Consider the following 17,341-nt stretch of genomic DNA (forward strand, 5'->3'; position numbering starts at 1 on the left):
CGTGACCTAGTAGTGAAGACTGTTTAAAAACACTGATCTCCACTTAGCTTGTAAATGCGCATCACCCTCTTTCTCACTCATATATTCTCTCTCTCTCTTTCTGACACACACACACACACATACATACGCTCCTGGATTTGCAGAAGACAGACATCTAAGGCACTTCTTGGCATCCACAGGAAAATTTTATGGGATTAAAAAACCACAGCAGTAAGTACTCACTATATTAAATGTTTATTAAGTGGCATGCTGTCAAAACCTAGATTTAATAGTAAATGCAGGGGGACTTTAATGGAAATCGGTTGTATTTGATTTTTCTTAGGAATTGCTGAAAGCTGCCTCTTAAGGATTATAACTTCGCCTTTTGCTTTTACGGATGCTTGTTTACTATCCATGTGGTAACCTCTGGACAGCCAGTAATCCATTCATTATCCACACTGATTGAGTGCAGGAGTAGTGCAGTGGTAACTACTTCACCCAGCTGATGGCAGACGACAAAAGGAGGGAAATGATGAATTCGGACAATTTAACCTCCCAAAGCTTCCTCTCTGCGATTCACAGCAACGCAAGCAATTTATTCTCAGGGCTCCAGTTTGTTCAGACCTTCAAGCCACTCATCATCCCCTGCTACTCGCTAGTGGTTTTTATTGGTGTCATCGGGAATTACCTTCTCATTTATGTTATCTGCAAGACAAAAAAAATGCACAATGTCACCAACTTTCTGGTAGGCAATCTGGCTTTCTCGGACATGCTCATGTGTGCAACCTGTGTGCCCTTGACACTCGCCTATGCCTTCGAGCCTAGAGGATGGGTGTACGGGCGTTTCATGTGCTACTTTGTTTTCCTGATGCAACCTGTCACTGTGTTTGTGTCTGTCTTTACCTTGACTGTCATAGCTGTGGACAGGTACTATGCCATGGTGTATCCGTTCCGCAGGAGGCTCACAATCCCTATTTGTGCTTATATCCTGGCTGCTATTTGGTTGCTGAGCTGTACCTTGGCTGCCCCAGCCTTGGTCCACACTTACCACGCAGAGTTCCCAGAACTGGACTTCTCCATCTGTGAAGAGTTTTGGTTTCACATGAAAAGAGATCGCTTAGCTTACGCCTACAGCACTCTCATCATCACCTACATACTGCCTCTGGCTGTCATCTCCCTGTCCTACCTGAGAATCTCAGTCAAGCTGAAAAACCGTGTAGTCCCAGGCAATGTCACCCAAGGCCAAGCTGAGTGGGACCGGGCAAGGAGGAGGAAGACTTTTCGCTTGCTAGTCTTAGTGGTGGCAGCCTTTGGAGTCTGTTGGCTGCCCCTGCATATCTTCAACATGATAAAGGACATAGACATCAGCTTGATTGACAAGCAGTACTTCAACTTCATCCAGCTGCTGTGCCACTGGTTTGCAATGATGTCTGCTTGTACCAATGCCTTCCTCTATGCCTGGCTCCATGACAGCTTCAGGGGGGAGCTGAAGAAAATGTTTGCCTGGAGAAAGAAGAAAATTGGACCCACTACAAACTGCATTATGGCCAGTGTGGTGCTGTAAACGAGAGCTTTTGGGACCGCACTTCCCTCATACTGTCACACTGTAAGTCTTTTCCACTTCTAATTAGTCCTGATTCCTGACATTTGTCCTCAGGGCTCAATTATAACAACACAAGTCCCGTGCGTAGCTTCCCCAGCACCTCCACTCCTACTGGAGAAGCAGAGGCAGACATCATGTCTCAGAGATGTCTTTACTTCTTTGACAGGAGTTAGAGGCCAAGGAGGTGTTAGCACAATAAGATACCTTTGTGTAAGCTACTGGGATCCTTCCTGTCTGTTTTGGATTTTGCTGGCAGTACAGACATGGGATTTGGGGACAGTCAGAAGCAAGGATGAATATGAGACCTAAATACCTCAATGAGGAAGCGTTTTGGATTGGGTAAAAATTAAATCTGCATACCTACCCAGAGTCCAGTCCTTAGCAGAAGTAGAGGACTAACAATATTCCTGTAGTCCTCTTGGGTTAGGGCCATGCTGAAAACAGCCTAAGGCTCTCTGAAATGCCATTCCTGAGCAGCTCTCTCAGCTGTGGGTAGGAAACCACGTTGGTAGGAGCTGCTCTGAGCCTCCCCCTGCCAGTTGCGTTGCGCTGGCAGCAGCAGTGTGCAGGGGTCTCCCACTGGTGGGGGTGTGGGTGGTATGCAGGGAGATGGCATCGGCTCACACACACTCCCTCCAAGGGCCTCTGTACAAGATGACAGGCTCGCTCGCCTGCCCGTGGCCCTCGGCGGGGTGTGCTGTGTCCGCCCCGCGTGGTTTCCTCCCTCACTGCCATTTTCTCCTTGCCGCTGGCCAAGCTCATGAAGTGGCAGCCTTTGCAGCAGGGCTGCTCACCTGCCCGCTCTGGCCAACCGCCTTGGGCAGGAATCTGTGCTTTATGCTTTTTCAACCCAAAGCTCCTGCGTCTTGTGAAACTGCAGCACAGCAGGTAGCAAGGTGAGATGCAGTATTGCAAGGGGGGACGTAAAACCGCAGTGATGTTACTTCTGTGAGGTGCGACTGCAACGCAGAGCGCGCAACAGCCTGTTTGGTGGATTTGCTGATGCCGTCATCAAGGATGGACAGACTGGAAACATAATGTGTGGTGGAAAATCATCCACATATGGGAACACTAAGACATACCATCACTTTACTGACATTGAATTGTGTTCCTGCCACTCTGTCTTGTAACCCCAATTTGCCGACCCTACAGCAAGGTGGCTGCATTCCCAGCCAGAGGAGTGGACATCATCGTAGCCTTGTCAGTGCTGAGATGCTTTCCACTCCTTCCTTGAGGAACTGATTCTGACTTTTGGCAATGCTGCCATCAACTTTGACCTTCAGAGACAGCCAGAGACTTTGATACTCTCTTCAGGAGCACTTCTGGAGGTGTCTGTTAAGAGACAGTGAGTGGAGGGGGCTGTTGACATTGAGATATGTATTGTGTGACTAGTCAAAGGAAGACCTGTCAAATGGAATGGAGTGGCAAGTGCTCTCCTTTGAAGGAGTCTTTTGGGAAGAAACAATTTCCTTTGACATTCACCTTTCAATCAGATGAGGGAGTTAAAAGCTATAATCAACCTAATGGTTTCTATTTTCTTCTTCCCTGAACTGAAAATATGTGAGGTAATAGATAACTATACGGGACAAAGTTCTGAAAGCAGACACTGTTTCTGAAAAGGTTTCTTCCAGCCTGCTCAGCCAGAATCTGGGATGGCATGAGAAACTGCCTGATACTGAGCTGAGATCAGCTGGAGAAGCAACGCAGTCAAGGGGCAATTTTGGCCATGGTCAGCAAGGACATCTATCCAATCACAACTGCCCACGGCCAGAAACGTGTGCGCTGCAAGGCAGTGCAAATAAACAAGAGGGGAGAGAGAAGAAAGAGAGGATTGTTTTCCTAGTTCGTAAATATACTCCTACTGTGAAACTGTGAATATCATTTTACTCATCAGCATTCAGTAATCTTAATCTGATTTAAAAACCCACACAGATGCATATGCACACACTGGGAAAAGCATTGGAAAAACATTTGAAATCCCTTTTCACACATTTCTTTAGAATTTCAAGCTGTTCTGCTGCTAGTAATGAGAATGTTTGAAGTGGATTACAGAGGCACTGAACGAAGGAGGTCCTTTTAAAGTGGGTATTACTTGCATTCACACTGTGTATCTGTCCACCTTGCTTACCTTGATTTAAAGATTTGAATGACCTATTAAAGTATGTTTTGGTTTTGCTGAATTTTAGGAAACTGTTTTTCCTTCAAGCTCAATATAGCAGGTCACTGGAATAGTTGGTGATTTTGCAAAGGAGAAAAAAACCCCTTCCAAACAAACAAACCACATTTTATAAGCTTTTCAGCTTTTGTTTCAGGGCTCTTTTGAAGACAACAGAGAGTAGGACACCAAGAGAGCACTGACACAACATTGCAAAAAGCAGCTTTAAATAACAAAATACCCTGATTTTTAGAGATTTTTTTCCTGTGGAATTATGTTACTTCAAGCTGTTAATTTGTTGGTTTGTGGAGGTTAATTAGCACTAAGATGGCCCATAATATTTACAATGTCATGCACTAAATACAGATAGTGCTGTGATCCAGAGTGATCCAAAGGCCAGTGGAGTAACTGGGAAGTCTCTTGTTAACCACTGCAGGCCTGGGATAATTTCCTTCTTACACATCATGTCTTTACCTTCGTTTGCTGGCACGCAGTTTGGCTTATTAATGTTCTCTTGAATATTAGTGACTGCAGATGGCTGCTGCAGAGGGCTGCACGAAGCAAACAAGAGGGATTTCTCTCTCTATTTTTTTTTTCTTTTTTTTCCTTGAGACAGAAATGAAGGGCTGTTCAGTGCACAGTGATGGGCACACTGGGAATATCTTGCTACCAGCAGCCCCTGGAGCTGCTGTTACAGAAGAGCCAAGGTCTGTCATCTCAAGGAGGTCCTCAGGACTGCCCAGCACAGCGGGCACCCTCATTTAAGTGCTGGTCTAACCTGTACATGCCTTGAATCTGTCAGGAGTTGCAGTGGCAGCAGAAAGCCTGTCCCTTGCTTCAGGCCCTTCTCAGGACTAGGTTTTGAAGATGCACACTGAAATGATCTGCGTTCCCCAGACGTGGGCTCCCGGAGCTCCTTCTCTTTCCTCAGCAACCCCCTTGACCCACCTCAGTGATCCTGCAAGGCCATTTTTCCAGACTTTCCCTACACGGTGCACAAAGGAGGTTTGGCTCTGAGCAGGAGGGCTGGGGATCCTACAGGCTGGTCGGGGACTGAGGCACAGCCACATTCACTGAGCCCCACCTCTGAATCAAGCCCCAAGAATCTCTGCTCAATGTAATTACTGTTTTCTCTGATATCCAAAGTAATAAACAATAATATGATTTAGAGGCACATTGGTGTGCTACTTTAATCCAGTTATGCAAATAATTATATTAAAAGCCATCATGTGAAACGTGTTTACTAATCTCCACCCCTCTCTGGGGAGCTGCTGTGGTTCTCTGAGAGACCAGGGCTCATCACTGCAGTATTTTTGGCGGTATAATCTTTAATTACTATTTAAGAAACCATTGCATGCTTTGATTTTATAAAGTAGCCCAGTTCAAAACTTGGTGAACTTACTAACTTTCCCTGTAAGGTTTTCAGTTGTTGTTTCTTGTTCACATGTGAATCCAAGGGCTTGCACACCGCAGGGCAGCTGCTCTGTGGGGATGGAGCAGGGTTTGTGTCTGAGCTGAGGTATGGCAGAATCCTACATGCTCCTCATCTGCTGGGATTTCATTCCAGTTGTTTACATGTACTGAGAGACTTTTAGCAGGTAGAGACCCAGGTGTTCTGCATTTTACAGCAGCAAATACATGCTATTTATGGACTGTTCGTAAAGGACAGTCTGGTAAACACTCCTAGAGGTACTATGGAGTTTGCGCACATGCTCTGTGGTGGTGCTTTCAGGTAGATATCAAATGCATTAGCCAGCAAGTGGGTTATCAGAACACGGTGAGTCTTGGGCTTTGGAAATGGAGGGCCCACTTAGGACCACACTTACTCATTATAAGAGATGTCACTGGGGCCAAACCTTTACAGCTCAGAAAGCTCTGTGTATCTTAAATGTGGAGATTAATAGCAACACAGAAGGAGTTGATGGGCAGAGGCAGGGGACCGTGAGATGTCTTCACATAAAGTGAAGAGCACAAATCTAGACAGCAGGAATTGCAGCTTCACAATTTGAAGCTATTTTGCATAGCTGTTGGAAAGACTCACAGAGTGTCGTTCCAGCAAATACACATTTCCAATGTTTATAGATGCACAAACATTTGATCAAATATAAGCTAGTCCCAGTGGTCAAACGTGGGACTGGTATTAAAAGGCAATGTACTTATGAGACACACAGAAAAGTAAATCAGTATTTGATCAGGAATTAAAAAACAGATTAGATAGTGAACAAAGGTCACTAAATCTGAAATCAGGGAGCCAAAGAAAAACAATAGTTAATCAAACCTCAGTTAGGGTCAGGTAGAGTTGGTCTCTCCCTCACCTTGAAAATGGCAGCACAGAGCAGTCACTAAAGACTAACGTGTTTGTGCAATGCATTGCTTTAAATAAATTTTCCTCATACTTGGATGAAGAAAACTGTAAGAACTGTATATGTATCATATTTGGGGAACAACAGTTGATCTGGGATGGGAAAAAGCAGATCCTGCCATAAGGCTGTTACTCACAGGACCATGGTGAGTTCTTCCCTGCTGATAGATAGACTGGGAAAGGCTGGTATTTTTCATATCAGCTGAACAGATGCTCCGTACAGTTTTAATTGAGCGAAGCTTGCTTGTTGAGCTGTCAATGGTGGGTTATAATTAGGTGTCTAAGATTATGCACTGTACAGATATAAGCTGAAAGTGATATACCTGCAGCTGGGAAAAAAAAAAAAAAAAAAAAAAAGCCAGATTGGACCAAACTGTACAATGCCTCCATCAATCTGCCTACCAGATGAGAAGAAGTCCGGGAGAGAAACAACATGCTGGTGGTAAAGCCACTGCTGTCTTTGCCACTTCTGCATGAAGAGATACAATATAAATTTTTACCTCTAGCCCTCCCCTCTCACTCTTCTCAGAAAAAAATAGTTGCATTTCTCCTGCTTCCCCTGGAGAAAAGATTGTTCAAGGGTCAAAGCAGACCTTTCTACCTCATAGAAAGCATACAGAAATTAGGGAGGCTTTCTAAAATGGAGATCACTCTCTTCTCTCTTAAACTTCCTTCTGCAAGCAGAAATAGCCAGTTGTGCCTGACACAGTCTCTGCACCTAACCAACCATTTGCTGTGCAGATCTGCAGCTAGCAGGAGCAAACCTGACCTGCCTGCCACTTGTTGCACTGGCTTTTGTGGTTGCATCAAGTAAATACCTCTCCCCATACTCGGTGACCTCATTCTGGGTCAAAACCGTTGCTAACTCTGGTCCTTTGTACCTGAGTTCCTTCCACATCAACAAGAGTTGGCTTTACTGAAAGTCCCAGGGAGCAACTGCAGATGCATCAGAGGCACCCTGCCCATATTAACGGGACCTTTCCTTCAGAAATTGTTATCATACTCCCTGTTTCAAGAGCAGGTTTCAAGCACATTCTTGCCATGTACTGATACAACTAGAAGGGGTAGGCTTTCCCCAGGCTGATTTCAATCAAGTTTTGTATATGTTTCTCTGCTCCCTGCTCTCCCAGCCCTTCCCCAGACTTTTGAAACCATTGATCAAGTCGTCGGTAGAAGCAGGAGCCTCCATGATGTTGAAATCCAAGTGACTATCTGAAATTAGGAAGAATACTAGCATTTTCTTGGTGCTCCCCAGGGAAGGAAAAGATGTCTAAGTGTCCTCTCCTATAGGCACCCAGCCAGGATTACATGGGGGGTGGTGTAAATGGTTCAGAACTAGTTATGAGACGGCCAGGCTGCCTCCTCACAGGGCAAAAAGTGAAGGGTTAAGGGCATGAAGCTCAGATATATCTTATTATTAGGAGTTATGTCCCTTTAGGATATAAAATCTACTGTCTTTGCCAAAAGGCTGGTCAGATTGACTTTCTTGCCTGTTGTTTACTTTCCCTTTCTACAGCCTTTGTCAAACTAAGATAATGAGGCTAGCAATTGATAAAAATAATAAAACCCACACTCAGGAGCTGCCTGATTTGTGTTTCCAGCCCGTTGGAAATCAATTTGGGATCACTGCTATCTATTTGCAGCTGACTGGACTCTCCATGCTTTGCATCTTGTTTATGTTAATTATCACCATCACATTGTAATTTCCTTGTGTTTTTTTCTCTGCAGGAAACATACAAAAGGAGATGATGGCTTTAATCCCTATATCTACATTTCCTACAATTCCTACATTTCCATTAGGCGCTGGAGATGTTTCAGCAGCAGCTAGCAGGGCTGCAGAGAAGCCTGCTGCTTTCCAGCGTAGCAATGAGATCTGCCACTCCTGCTGAGCAGAGCTCTTGGTTTCCAGATAACATGCTGGAAAGGCAGTCTACGGCTCACAGCATCACGAGGAGTTTTAATGCTGTGGTCTGTGAGAGCCTGGTGATGTTTTTGCTGAGGATTGCTCTTACGCAGCTCAGGATCCCCCCAGCAACATCCCCACCAAAGTGATGTGCTCAACTGGAGGCAGCTGGTGCTCCTGTGAGGCTGGGCAGCACAAGGTGTTGTCGCTCTGTCTACCGTTTCTTAGCCACAGGGAGTTGTGTTCGGTTACCCCACAGCGCCCATGACAAGACAGGCCAATGCTCTAGTGAAAATGCAGCAGCAAAACCCTGTCACGGGTCGCCATCAGTCACAGCTCAGGTTTGTGCGACCAGCTGCATTTGGGTGTGGGAAGGTGAAGCAACGGACTCTATTGTAAAACAAGCCTGTCTTGGGCTCGTGGAGGCAGGGCAAGAAAGAAAGAAAAAAACCAAGAGTATTTTGGACTTCAAGCAAACAATAACTTTGCAAAGGCTAAATCTATAACCACCCAGAGGCTGTGTTTCTGTACAAATGTAGGAGTTACTCAAGCCTTCTCATGAGTGTGGTCCCTCGCTTGCAGCATGCCAGTTTGGTGTATTGGCTTTATTTCATGTTTCCTCCCATCCCTCAGCTATGTGGTGAGCTTGAGCAGAGGCAAGCCAGGCATGTGCAAGAACCGTTAGTGTGACCTCCATGTGTGCAGAGCCAGTAGTGTATGTTGAGGGCAGATACACTCGTGAAATGGTTTTTTTTTTTTTTAAATAATTGAAACGTTGGGGATGGCGTTCCATCCAACGTCAACATTCCATCCAAATTCGACCAACTCACTCTGCAACTCTATGTAACTCTGAAGGAAGTAACACGCAAATAATCCAAACAGCATGTGCAAGAGTTAGCTATGAGCTACACCGCCAATTAGAAATTACTTTCTGAGTCACTATATACAAAGCATTTTTAATCACTAAGAAGAGAAAACCTTCAATATTCAGCTTTGGAATGATTTCCCCTAGATTATTGGATCATTTTAAAATTCAACATCTGTTGTTAATATGCATAATTTAAAAAATTAAAAATAAATTTGAAACCATCTGAAGCACTAGACACAGCATATGGCAGACCTGTTTAATTTTAACAAGTCAAAAATATTATCATTGTGAATCACTTCTTCATTAAAACATGTATTCATGTCTGTTGTATAAAATAATGTAAAAGCCTTTTGTATCACCCATGCAATTGTCAGTTGTCACAGCTTATTCTAAATTTTGTTTTGATAATACTTCCTCATGGAACTGAGGATAGACGAAATGCAAATCATCACCGGTCAAAGTTCTAGCAACACCAACAAAGTGCGGGGAAGATTTGAAGAGACATGTTTTGCTGTAGTTACAAAAAGATGTGCTTCTTTATTTTTAAGGCGTTGTGGAAGACACTGTTCCAAACATTTCTCACCCCAAAAAAGTTGTACACAGGGTCTGGCAAGATCTGCATGCTTTCATAGTTCAAAACATTCTTACCTTATTGCTACACGAAGAAATATAGTTTCCCATGAAACAATTTAAGATGGCATCATCCTCCTGTAAATGCTGCTGACCAGGGATAGGTTGAGGACATAAAAGACAGGTCAAACTTCAGAAGTGGGGATTAAAAACCAGACTGACCACACCCTGAAGTCATTAAATTATTGGATAAATGCAACTATGCATTGAAACATGGTCTTTCAAATAATCACTGAGAAAAATATTTACCTCCTCCTCCCACACATTTTAAGGAAAAATGCTTGAATTTCAGGCTACTAATTTTCATGCAGAGACATCTCCCTTCAGCCCAAGATGAGGCACCCAATCTCAGAGATGCAGGGTTTAAAATCACATCTTCATTTTGCATCCTCAGTGGTGACTGTCAGCTAGTTCGCTCAGAGAGCAACTTATTCTGCACATTAGCATTCAACATTTTGGGTAAAACCTTCTCCCAGCACATCGTACAAACAATCTGCCTGGGATGCTGTCAATGCTCCTATGTATTCATCCAGTCTTATAAAGCCTAAATCCGATTTGTGAGTTTATTCCAGATCCTGCTTTCCAAGGATTTAAACAGAAGTGGTAAAGTAACCAAGAGCCCTAGGTTAAACATCTTTTCTATTCATACGAAATTTATTATCAGTTTACTTATTGTCAAATTAAAAAAAAAAACCAAACCAAACCCAAAACAAACAGGAAACAAAAAAACTGCCAAACACCCAAAGCCCCAATATGTTAAAGGAATGGATTAAGATAAAAAATAAGTCGTTCTTAAAATGCCTTGATCCCTGGGGATTAGGTCACTTTTAAAAGGGGTAGAAGGTGTTTTAATGTTTGCCCACCGTTGAAGAAGGTGTATGCAATATATTTGATAGCTATGAAATAGCTATAGATATGAAATATTTGATAGCTTTCTGCACCATTAAGTGTTTGCTGAGTGATCAGAAAAGCATAGAAGATTTGAGGGCAAGAGGAAAACGCACAGATTTTTAGTGCTAAGATGAATTACATGGACGAGCTGAATCTGCAATATGATGTTCAACACAGCCTAATTTACAGTGCTAGCTATGCTGGAAATAGAGATAATTAGGCAAGTACTTTCACCTCCAGCTCTAACATGAGGTATATAAAATGAGGTAGAAGGTGAGTTGGGGGAAGGCCAGATTGGTACAAGAATAGTCTTAAAATTTTTGACAGCGGTGAACAGAGACTAAATGGAGAGCGTCAGTACAGCTTTCTAAATCTGCAGCTATTGGCATTCAAATATTGAGCCTGGAGGAGATGGATAAAACTGATGTCGAGTTACACCAAGTTTTGTAATTCATCTATTTAAAAACAATTGCAAGACTAGCAGGCCCTACAGATTACCCTAAATTGCAGGTGCTTGAAATGTAGATCTGCGATTTGATTTCACCTTTTATTGCAGGAAGTCTAACCTTTGAGTAGAGATAACTGTCTCTGTGCTGTTTCTTCTTAGATGGAGCCCAGAGATTTAACCAAGCCACTATGGTTTTCTGCTGTAGATTACAGTTCCAAAATTAGCTTTGAGGTGTCTCTCCACAAGATTTTAATTTAACATTCATAGCATAAGCAGAGGATAGAAAACAGCAAGTCATGTAAGCAGAAACCCTTGCTAACGCCCCGTTTACAGTACCTAAACATTTTAAAAACCAAAAAGAGATGACAGACGACTACTGGAAGCTTTGTAGTCTGTTCAGTCTTTGTGTAGCTAGAGGTGTTTTCTATGAAACCACAGCTCTTGTGACCTGGAATTTATGCCTTCTGTGTTTGGTCTAGGCAGCCCCAGAGCACTGATGTTTCCAGGAAGAGCAATACTCTTTTAGAAAATATTCTCTCCTTGTGAGCTGGATACTGCCACTTTTACTCCCTATGACATGTTTCAGTAACTGCCGAAACACAACAAGGAAGACATTACAACAAAATATGGCAGAGTTTAGCTATGCAGAAGTACGCTAATTTCTTTTATTAGTGGCTAAGAATCCAACAGACACCTATTACCCACCGAATCTCAACCGTGCACGTTTATTTCCCAGTAAGTGCTAATTAGCCATTTGAGAATCCACCAGAGAGTAATGGTTTCATTTAGTTCAGAATAAGCTGCAGTGTGGATAAGCTGTCACTGAAAGCTGTGTCACATCTGAAAAGCAGAGAGAAGCCTAAAAAAGGAGCCTATAACGCCTCTGTGACTCAGAGCAATTAAGCACTGTGATATGCCTGGTTTTAAATATCTCCTTCTTCTGAAGTATGTTTGGACAAACTGTCTGAACAGAGGATTTGCAAATACGAGTTACTCCTCAATGATTACATGGAGCACCACCAGCTACAGTCACACTTTGGGCTGCTCTCAGGTACATGAGAAGCTTAGTCCCACCTCCGTCCATGTCAGCAGCCGTCTTGATTTCAGATCAGGAGAACAGGAATTTTACAAGGAGTCCCTATCTTTCCTTCCTCATGCTTTACACTAGTGGAAGGAAATAGAATACAAGTGAACTTCCAACCTGTTAGTTTCCTGTTCTACAATATTCCCCAGTTCCTTTTTTTTTTTTTTTTTTTTTTTCCCTTACAGGAGATCAGAAGCCTCAGGATGCAGCAATACCCCCTTCCACGCACATTGTTCAGTTTCTAGTAAAGGGAAGAGCCCGAGATCTGAGATAAGCGCCTCTAACAGCTGTGGCAGATAGAAGATTGGAGTCCTTGAGGCGCAAACCATGAAGCAAAGCATAAGTATACGTAATCATCATCTTAAGCCAGAGCTGCAATGAAACTAAATCAGAGCTAGCCAGTATATCAAGTACCACCTCTTCACAAGAAACTAATACCAGTTTCCCTTCAACATTCAGCGTTAATACATTTAATAAAATGTCTAGATCTTTATTCACCGAAGTATCTTCATAAATTATTCTTTATTTCCCTGGAACCTGCTAGTCAGCTGTTTTCCTATCAATTCTTTCTACATTAGAGAGACAAATCCTGTTGTCCCTACCCCCCTGGCAAACCTTACATCCTATTTCCTAAGAGGACTCATCTTCTTGATGAACGTGGTGTCCTCCCACCACTATCAGCTGGCCCTCCAGCACCTGCCCTAGCCCAGCAGGCAGAGCCTTTAAATACAGCACGCAGACCCCGCATGTTAAACGCTGGCGGTATTGCTGCAGGATAGGTTGGATGAGAGTGTTTTATAGGTAGGTCTAGTTTACTAAACAACAAGTTGCATATAGTAGATACTGTTACATGAAGCCAGGTAGAACCCACATATGCAAGAGAGTGATTAGAATAACTATCTGATCTTAATAGAGAAGCCTATTAAAAGAGAAGAAACCCTTTCCTAATCTGTTAGGAATATAAACACCGAAGAGAATGAATGAAAACTTGTTAGAAAGATTTGGGAGGCATAAAGGAATTGAGGATCTGCTTAATCTTAATCTCCCATTTCTAATGGAGTACTAAAATGCTGTCGCCAGGTTGTTGTGATGGTCTTTTTTGATGGACCATCCCCGCAAACCCAGACTTCCAGGTGTTCGCCTTGCACCTTTGCCCCATATAAATTCATATGGCTCTCTTACTCTGGAATACTGGGCTGGGGCACAAGCCTTTTCATGGACTTCAGATTTCATCCTCATGTTTTTTTTTTAACTCTCATTTGTTCCAAATGGATCTCTTGCTCTTATTGATATTACCTTATCTATTTCCTCTTTCGCTGGACACTTGAAATGGGCAATTTGAACATCACTTTAACTCCAGACTATGTAGTATGTCTTCTGTTTGTAAATCTTTTCAACTTGTGTAAAAAGCTGCAGGATAACAGGCTCCTGATGCTGCACAAGCTGGCATGCAGCCTCCCATCCCTATGCCTGTGAATTGTCTGAGCAAGAAGACAATCAATACTAATTAATGGTCCCCTGGAAATTAAATGATTGTTCACGGTGTGCAATGTAGCAAGGAATCCTGTAGGCTATTTTTGCCTTTGATTTATCACATCATATAAACAAGGGTTTATACGTGTGACTTGGAACCTAGAATCTATTGCTTATAAAGGTCACAGCTTCTGTTGAGATAAAAGGAGCCTACAAACCTGGGAGAAGAGCTGGGTTTTTTTACTTCCACGGATGCAGCAGGTAAGAGTGACCATTTTAGCTGTCTGCTTGATAATTTATAGCAGCTCCTGAGGCTTGGAACATACACAAAAAAATTCAAGACTTCAAGTATTTTGTGGAGTACCTAGACTGACCTCCCATTTCCTGCAGGAAGTTTGCTCTTCTGATATTTGCTCTGTCTCTCTAGCAGACAGAGCTAGAACAAGACAGCTAGAATAAAAGAGAGCTCTGTTAAAAATCAGAAACGGTGGCTACTGAAGGTTGCCTCTCACAGGCTATGGCAGAAAGTTCTGGTTTCTTGTGCCTGTGCTAAAAGGTTTATGAAAGTGCTGAATCAATTGATATTGCACTGGTTTCATGTGCAATTCGGAAGGAAGGTTCAATAGTGGCCAGCTGTAGGAAAAGGGTTTTTTGAATGTGTGAGGCTTTTTAATTACAGATGATCACTTGGCAATTTCAGCTGTGGGGAAATGAGTTAGTACCATTAGTGGAGGCAGGTCCTTCCTTTATTGCAGTCCCTTCCAGCAAGGTTTGTTCTCACAGAACAGGAGCAATTTTGTTTAATTGCTCTGTGAGAGTACATGATGTTAGGAAATGGATCATCGTACACTGGCTCAAACGTATGTTTGAGTGTTGTGCTGCATGAATGTCACTTCATTATAAGCATGCATCACGGGTTTTGTTCGGAAAACACTATCCTGGGTTGCAGTGATGATTACTTTCATTTTGCAGCACCACAGGAAAACATTGGCTCATGATCTGCTTATGATTTCCTATAATCTTGAATCCGTGGAGTTTCTATTTGTACTCCATCTCTTATTTGTGCTGTTAGTCTCTCCTGGCAAATGTGCACATCCTTCTGCTTGGGCCTGTAAGGTTTCATCCCATGCTTTCGTACAATTTCTCCAACTTGCCGAGTTGACTGGTTTCTAGTCCTGTCCTTAACACACTTGTATCTCCTCCTACCTTGGTGTTTTCTAGAGCTTTAACAGTATAACTCTCTATAGCATGTACCGGGTCATTAATAAAAACATTTTGAATACAGCCAACTTCATGACAGTTGTCTGAGGAGCACGTTAATTACATTCTTTTATTTTGACCATAAGCCACTGATAACTGCTACATTTTCATTAGGTCAGCATGTCTATTCAGCTTGTTTGGCCTGTGCCATATCAGACTTTCATGTAGAACATACTTTTTTACCTTTTGAATGAGAAGGTCTTTAGAGAAGATATCAAAGCCCATACTGCGATTTTAGATGGTGTTTATTGTTTTCTCTCTATCCAGACCTGCAACCCATTCATAAAAAGAGGTGAGTTTGCTCTGAGAGGATTTGCAGGTAACAAATCCATTTTGATTCTTACTCATTTCCTTGTTTTCTTTCATGTGCTCACAATGATTTTGTGCTTTCCAAGGTTTTTCTGGCATTTGAAGGTAAGCTGACTGACAGACAAATCCCCGATTAGTCTTTGCCTTCCTTCTTAGAAACTGCAATATATATGCCCTTTTCCAGCCTTCTGATGCTTATTTTCACTCCATGACTTCCCTAAGATAACCCCAAGTCGTTCTGACATTACTTCTGCCATGTTCTTTTGCAGTATCCTGGGATAAAATCCGTCAGGCTCAGGCAGCGTGAAAACTTTGGAGTTCTCCAAGTGTGCTGATGCCTCCTTGTGCGTTCCCATGGAGAGATCCTACTGCTCCGCTGCTGCTGCTTGCATTAGCCAGTCCTTGCACTGGATCTTTCCTCTCAGAAATGCAAAACAAGACACAGAGAACTTCGGCCTTCTTGGCTTTTTGTGCTGATGACTTCCCTTTTTCATTTCCTAGTGAATCCATAATTCGCTTGGTCTCTTTCCCTGTGTCTCTCAGTGTATATTCAGAATTGTTTCTTGCTACTCCTGATATCTGTTGTAAAATCCTGTTCTGTATCTTCAGTTTTTAAAAGTTTCTGTCTGCCTACACATGATGTTCTTTGATACTTGTCTTGGTAACCTCATTTAGTCACTACTTTCTGTAGGCATCTCCTCAGTGTTTAAGGTGAATTAAGAACTCGTGACTTTTCCCCATATTTCCAAATCTTCTCCCGCATCTCTGGTTGGCTCACCAAATTGTCCTTTTAATTCTGATGTGCTGAGAAGAGAAGGTGTCAATGTCACTGCTCTGCTCAATAAGAAGAGCTTCATCTTGATTCAGAGTTCTGCCCTGCTCCAAACTATTCACTACTCGTCCATTAAAAATCTTTTCCTTCTTTACTGCATCTTTAATAAACCATTTCAAAAGCTGAAAGATTTGAATCAAAGGGGTTTGTAAGATTTTCATAGTAATTATTTGCTGATTTTTTTTTCATTTGAAGGGAATTTTTAGAAAGAACTTTCCATTTCAGCAATACTGTATAGAAAAGGAAAGCAAAACCTTCAAAAATATGAAATGGGGAGGATTTTTCGTGTTTCTTTTTTGTGTGGCCTGATCCTGCTCTCTTTAATAGAAAACAAGAGAAACACTCAGCAGGGGACACATGAAAACAAGTCGGTCGCATTCCTCTCTTTGGTGCTGGCTTTTACTTGCAGCCTTGCTGTGGGAGAAACCCAGGCACGGCACGTGGTTTGATCCATCATGCCACAGTCTGGCAAATAAGTACAAACACCTACTGTCCCCCCTGGTGCTTGTAGCTGCCCTTCGGGCCTTGGCTGCCCAGCAGTGCTGTGAAAGATGCTGCCTTGGTCAAATCGGGCTCTTCTGAAACAGAAGGTGATAAGGGAAAGGGAGCGATGGAAAGGGCACATAGCAAAAAAGAACGAAGAGCACCCAGTTCTTCAGATTCACTGCTCAGAATGTCATGAAAGGACTTGGCTCCTTCGACTCTGCCTGCCAAGGGACTAGCAGAAGATCAGGAGGTTTGCCAGTGCTGTGGCAGACACGAGGCTCTACCCCTTGTTCTCTCAGGCCTCTTAATTGAGGATACCAAAGCTGGGCAGGCTAGGACAGCATGCTCCACTTCCTTTCTTCAGATTATATTTAACCATCAACTTTGGTTTCTTTACCCCATTCTTGTTTTATTACCCTATAGGTTTACAGTGCTGAGGTGGCCACCGCTGTTTCCTGGGCCAGTGGAGGGCAACCCAGCTGGTACTGCAAGAATGGGCCGCCCAGAGGGGCACAGGGACCTCAGTCGGAGTTGATATTAGTAAAATATTAACATGAATTGCAGCATGGCAGTAACTGTTTCCTAGAGAGGTAATTTACTTTGTCAAGCAAGACCTTTTAAAACTCTTCTTTCTGTGGACCCCAAAATACAGAACAGAAATACAGACGCAAACACAAAACAATACAGACAGATGAATGAGCACAAGGCCAGTTTCATTTTAAGGGATTGTAAATAGACTCACTAGCAAGTCCCTCCACACGCAGCAGTTTGCAGGACTCTAATAGTATTCATGGTAATATATTTAAAAATAAAGTCAGAATAACATTGCCAAACCCACCACCTGCTTTCCCTCTGGAGGGTTTTTCTTGGTTATCCCAACAAGAAGGGCAGTTAAAAAGGGGGCCATGGGCTCATTAACAAATACAAACCGAAGACGTGATGTTGGGACAGTTCTGTAAGTTTGCTCATTGTGAGAATCCTTCATGTTTTTCAGGCAGTTGAAGTGGACCTGATAGTCAGATGTTCAAATCTAATTACTCATTCGAATAATTAAAATG

The 17,341-nt window shown here is 42.8% G+C and overlaps 1 protein-coding gene across 1 annotated transcript; it reads left to right on the forward strand.

The window, feature by feature from the left end:
- The first annotated feature begins 484 nt into the window (after window positions 1-484).
- PRLHR (prolactin releasing hormone receptor) lies at window positions 485-1,543 on the forward strand. The gene has a single exon (XM_009960881.2). The coding sequence runs from the start codon at window positions 485-487 to the stop codon at window positions 1,541-1,543; it is 1,059 nt and encodes a 352-aa protein (XP_009959183.1).
- Window positions 1,544-17,341: the final 15,798 nt, after the last annotated feature.

Source organism: Leptosomus discolor, chromosome 6 (assembly GCF_034619465.1).
Source record: "Leptosomus discolor isolate bLepDis1 chromosome 6, bLepDis1.hap2, whole genome shotgun sequence".
In the NCBI taxonomy this organism is placed as follows: domain Eukaryota; kingdom Metazoa; phylum Chordata; class Aves; order Leptosomiformes; family Leptosomidae; genus Leptosomus; species Leptosomus discolor.

What these genes read in the sequence shown, in the direction of transcription:
- PRLHR (XM_009960881.2), top strand. Translation starts at nt 485, where the DNA reads ATGGCAGACGACAAAAGGAGGGAAATGATGAATTCGGACAATTTAACC.